Here is a 5,983-nt window from a genome sequence, read left to right as displayed (position 1 = left end):
CCAACTGAATGATCAGTCTAACTGACGGGCCTAACTGGCAGCGAACTCAAAATCAGTTAGACTCGGGAAAAATGGCCAGCAAAGCGGAAATGACCGTTTCAATATGAGAAACAGTACCGAAACTTTCTAAATGGTCATATTCTTGTTTTAAAATATATAGTATTCTTGTAGCTTATAAATACAACATCTTGAAGATCAAATACAAGCTTTGAAAGGGGATTCAAAGCGTGAGAAACTTATATGAAGAAATTATGTAGAATGAGAGCAAACCCAAGTGTGATGATATATTTGCGAGATACATACACTGTAAAGAATTAAATTATCACACAATCACTCGCACATATACATGATATTTGAGCTTCAAATTTTATATGAGTGTGTCTTCACACAAAAACATTAAAATTATATTTTTAGTTTTGGCATAAAGAACGTTGATTAGACTAACTGATTTACCGAGGCAAACTGCTCCAACAGTTAACCTTTGGACCAGTTCTGTTTGCCTACTATCAGTGATAATTTTACGTTCAAATAATATACAAACAATTTTTTTAGATAATCGGTAGGGCTCTGATTAACTATTTTGCTTCGGAAACATATGTATACATGAATAATCAGTTTTCTTTTTTTTAGCAATTATCTATTGAAACAACAATCTTGTTAAATCATCAAAACGTAAATATTTTAACAGAATTTATTTTAACAAAAATAAAATACTTTCTATACGAAATTAATAAATTTTGAAACCTTGATGTTTACTCTTGTAAATTTGGAAATACTGTAAATACAATTATTTCCTACCTAGATTTTATATTAAAACTATTATTGATAAAATATCCCTTTTCATTTATTCGATGGCCCCGATTCACGAGTATCACAAAAAGTTGACAAAAAATGCGACCAATGCTCTATATTAACAAACAAGAATAAGCATACATATTTCTGTCTTCACCCACCTTTGATCTCGTTTCTGCCATCTTCTCTGTGTTTTCCATTTCACGGTGAAGATGATTCAAAGGATCCTCCCAAGGCCGTTTTCGGGAAAACCCTCTTCCTTCCTTCGCACCGCAACTGCTTCACAATCGACTCTAGCTCAACCGCTTCAGAAAGATGACACCATTCTTCCGAAAATGCCCCCGTTCGACTACACTCCCCCTCCTTACACTGGCCCCTCCGCGGAAGAAATACTCAGCAAACGCCAAAGATATCTCAGCCCCGCTGTTTTTCATTTCTACAAAAATCCAGTACGTGTTTGTGTTTTGGTTTTCTTAGATTTGTTGTGTTTAACACCAGGGAGATTTTTCCTTGATCATTTGATGCAAAAGGTGGTAAAATAGCATATGGATTGGAAATTTGTTCATTCGTTGATATGTTTGTTTTTTTGGCTATACGTAAAGATGGTTTTTTTTTTTTTTTTTGTTATCGTTTTGGATTCGTTTTATATTTTTATAGTATTTGTATTTTTTGCCTCTTTTGTTGATGGGTTGTTATGGAAATTAAATTGCTTTACAGATCAATCTGGTCGAAGGAAAAATGCAATATTTATTTGACGACAAGGGGCGGAGGTATTTGGATGCATTTGGGGGGATCGCCACCGTTTGTGTTGGGCACTGCCACCCGCAAGTGGTGGATGCTATAGTAAATCAGACAAATCGTTTGCAGCATTCCACCATTTTGTACTTGAATCCTGCTATTGCAGATTTTGCTGAGGCACTCGCGTCCAAGTTCAGCGGTGATCTCAAGGTTTGTACTCGTAGAATCCCGCTGCCTTTATGGTAGGAGTCTTTATCCTTTTGTTTTAGGCTGTTTAAGGTGAACACTCGATGACTCTGTTGTTTATGGATGATAATTTATTTCTTCACTTTAATTTGCTTGATTTGGAAGTGGTAGTTTTCTTGTACCTTTCTGTTTAAGGTTAATTTAAGGTATGATTCCATTGTTTTTGGATGATCATTACTTTACACATTTTGTGATTTATATATGATTTGATTCTTGCACCTTGCTGTTTCAGGTTGTTTACTTCACAAATTCTGGCACTGAGGCGAATGAGCTTGCTTTGCTGATGGCCCGTTTGTACACTGGTTGTCATGATGTCATATCAATAAGGAACGGGTATCATGGCAATGCGGCTGGGACAATGGGAGCCACTGCTCAAAGTAGTTATAAGTTCAACGTTGTCCAGGTATGTTATAACATCAAGTTAAGGCTCAAGAATTAACTTTTCAGGTTTCACTAATCCCAATGCAAACATATGTAATTGCAAGTGCACGTAGGAATAGTACTCTCGAAAATGACTCAGTTACTTAATGGCATAGCCAATTTCTTGTTCTTAATTCTCTTTGAGTTGTCATTTTCTTGTCTTAGTGGGTCGTCGTACATGCTTTAGGAGAAGATCTCGTCTTCCAAGACTGCTCCTGTTCCTCGTTCATCATGTGTCAGAGAAGGATTAGTGATTAATCCTTCAAGAATTGCTAAACAAAAAGCTCGAATTACTTTTTTCTGATTTTTCTTGTTAAAGCTTTAGAGGGTCCTCATCTAAACGATTTCTTGTATCATGTTGGCAACTATTTGCAACAGAGTGGAGTCCACCATGCACAGAACCCAGACCAGTACCGAGGCATATTTGGCTCTGATGGACTGAAATATGCAAGAGATGTTGAAGAAATTGTTACTTATGGAACTTCTGGCCATGTTGGTGCATTTATTTCTGAAGCCATTCAGGTATTAATTTAATGTAAATGTGCGCAAATGGCATCTGGGAATTCTTGGAAACTCGTTTGTAGTTTCTTATGAGTATGAGTTGTCTTCGGACAGGGCGTGGGTGGAATCATGGAGTTGGCTCCTGGATATTTGCCTGCTGTTTATGACACCATCAGAAAGGCAGGGGGGCTTTGCATAGCCGATGAAGTGCAATCAGGTTTTGGTCGAACTGGCAGCCATTTTTGGGGGTTTGAAGCTCATGGGGTCATGCCTGATATTGTAACCATGGCCAAGGTAGTGCTTTGTTCCATCTGTACTGCAGTCAGGACTAAAGAATCTTTCTAATTTAATATGACCAAACCAAATTAATTTTTTATTTTATCTTTATAAGAAAAAAAACTCACTTGACGACTTAGTATGGAGGGGGCAACTGCCCTTGCTAGTTAAACTCTTCCTTCACCACTTTCTCAAATCTGGTTGTGCCTAATCACCCCATTTTTCCAATTCATTACTTCAGGGCATTGGGAATGGAATTCCTCTGGGGGCAGTGGTCACGACTCCGGAAATTGCAAAAGTGTTGAGCTACCGAAGTTATTTCAACACCTTTGGAGGCAATCCTGTATGTACTGCTGCTGGTCTTGCCGTTCTTAGAGTAATAGAAAACGAGAACCTTCAGAAGAATTCCTTTGTAGTCGGATCACATCTGAAGCAACGTCTCACTTCCCTGAAAGAGAAATATGACAGTAAGTCTTCTTTCCTAGTGGATAATATCAAACATGAAAGTGAAAACTTTGTTTACTTCGTATAATTTTGGTTTTGTAAATGGCAATTGTATGTTTTGTCGTGCAGTTATTGGAGATGTTAGGGGAAGAGGTTTGATGCTTGGAGTCGAACTCGTGCAGGATCGCCAACTGAAAACTCCTGCCAAGGTTGAGATTCTCCACATAATGGAACAGATGAAAGGTGACATTCTTGTATCTTCCTTCATATGTAGATGTAATATCTCGCTAGATCATAAAAAAGATGAGAAAGGTCTTATAAGTTGTGTTAAAGTTTGATATGCTCCACGACGTACACAGTGGATTGATCTCTCTTGTTGCGTTCTGTATGGATTCGGACAGTTGACACCCCCACCACAAATTCTTGCTGACATGCCGTCTTTTCTTTGATTTGTAGAGATGGGAGTAGTGATAGGAAAAGGGGGCTTCTTCGGCAATGTGTTCAGGATCACTCCGCCTCTCTGCTTCACCAAGGCAGACGCTGGTTCGTTTTCTACTTTCATCGGCATTCGAAACTCTCTTCTTTTTTTCTTTTTCTTAAGATAAATATACATGCATGTCTTTGGGTTTCAGATTTTCTTGTGGATGTAATGGACTATAGTTTGTCGAAATTGTGAAGCTCGCCGCCGCGGAAAAGTTCAGATAATAAATGACGGGACAAAGCCTTGACCTTGCTGCTGAAAACAAGGAAACACTGAGACATCTCCTCGTTGTCTCTCTATCTCCGTTCTTCTATATGTTCTTTAATGTATTTGTAATATCGACAACAATAATAGTACAATCCTGCCTGTCTTTTTCCTTGGGAAAACTTTATTCCTTGCCTATCTAAAATGCAACAAAAAATGCCAGCCTCGTGAATAGAACTTGAAGGATTCTAGATTCTAATGGTATTGGATTATTTCATGTTGTCAAATGGATTAAATCGAGCCGAATCTGATAAAAATTTAAAGCTCAAGTATGTTATATTTAAGTCGATTCAAAATTTGAAATTTTTGATTTTTTTGCTCAAAGTATGTTTGAATAAAAGATCAACTTCAACTTAAAATATTTGAATATGTTTGCGAGCTATTTGAAAATAAAAAAGTTGAAATATGTTTATTTAATTTATAATTATATTATATTTTAATTAAATATTAAAGGTTGCGAATTATCAAATAAGACAATTTGGTTTTGTGTTCGCCTTGAAAAAATTTGGACATCAAATTCGATAATTTCATAAACAAATCAAATATATTTTCATCTAACTCGAAAAGCTAGTGGTCTGCTTACCCCGCGATTATCATAATATGATTTAATACATCTTAAAAATAAGAACTTAAATTGTGTTTTACATTAATGTGAAAATCAAGGGTAAAATATCTTTAAATCCTCATCTCAAATTTGGGTTTGATCAAAATCATGATTTACGCTTCAGTTTTAGAGGAATGAAATGTAATATATATATATATATATATATATATATATATATATATATATATATATATATATATATATATATCATAATATGATTTAATACATCTTAAAAATAAGAACTTAAATTGTGTTTTACATTAATGTGAAAATCAAGGGTAAAATATCTTTAAATCCTCATCTCAAATTTGGGTTTGATCAAAATCATGATTTACGCTTCAGTTTTAGAGGAATGAAATGTAATATATATATATATATATATATATATATATATATATATATATATAGGGGATAATTGAACACCAATAGAAATATTCATAAACAATAATAATAAAAAACAATTAATAAAAAGAAAATGCAATAACAACAAATAAAGTAGGCGGTTTAACCAGCCATATAATATGTATAATAATATATATATATGCGGAATTTAAAGACAGGAATTTAAATACAAGAATTTAAATGCAGGAATTTAAAGATCTTTAAAGATTTGAGGTTCCTCCAGTTTATGATTGCATATAATCTTTAAAGGATTATATGTAGAGCATGCTTTTGCAAAGAACACCACAAAATCTTCAAAGATATATATATATATATATATATATATATATATATATATATATATATATATATATATATATATATATAATATATATAGGTATTTATATATATATTTAGGCGGTTTAACCGACCATATAATATATGATATATATATACAAGTATTTAACACATAAATAAAACACACATTGGAATCAAAATAAGAACTTCAATATATCTTCAAAGGATTTACAATTTCTTCAAGAACATAAAGCTTGAAAGGTAAGAACACCTTGAATGTGAGTGGAGAAAGTAGGAAAAATAAGAAAGAGAAGAGAGAAGAAAGGAAGTGAAAGTGGGAATCAAAACTTGGTATCAAAAAACTTGCCTTTCTTGGGAGACTTGTCTTCTATTTATAGATATTTTCAAGGGCATTTTCGGAATCTTGAATAGTATTTGTCGTTGTCATGCTTGCATCATTTCGTCGTCATTTTTCATTTTTTTTTAATACACAAATATTACAATCAATACAAAAATTAAAATTTACAATTCATATTTAC

The 5,983-nt window shown here is 33.9% G+C and overlaps 1 protein-coding gene across 1 annotated transcript; it reads left to right on the top strand.

The window, feature by feature from the left end:
* Positions 1-923: 923 nt before the first annotated feature.
* LOC140823078 (alanine--glyoxylate aminotransferase 2 homolog 3, mitochondrial-like) lies at positions 924-4,379 on the top strand. Its single transcript, XM_073184195.1, has 9 exons — positions 924-1,241; positions 1,510-1,740; positions 2,009-2,179; positions 2,575-2,718; positions 2,812-2,991; positions 3,215-3,440; positions 3,547-3,660; positions 3,874-3,960; positions 4,050-4,379. Exons 1-9 carry the CDS (start codon positions 1,005-1,007, stop codon positions 4,091-4,093), a joined length of 1,434 nt encoding a protein of 477 aa, XP_073040296.1. The 5' UTR covers positions 924-1,004; the 3' UTR covers positions 4,094-4,379.
* The last annotated feature ends 1,604 nt before the right edge of the window (positions 4,380-5,983 follow it).

This window comes from Primulina eburnea, chromosome 2 (assembly GCF_022965805.1).
Source record: "Primulina eburnea isolate SZY01 chromosome 2, ASM2296580v1, whole genome shotgun sequence".
Lineage (NCBI taxonomy): Eukaryota > Viridiplantae > Streptophyta > Magnoliopsida > Lamiales > Gesneriaceae > Primulina > Primulina eburnea.
The sequence above is the reverse complement of the archived record's forward strand: the minus strand, read 5'-3'. Positions and strand labels throughout refer to the sequence as shown.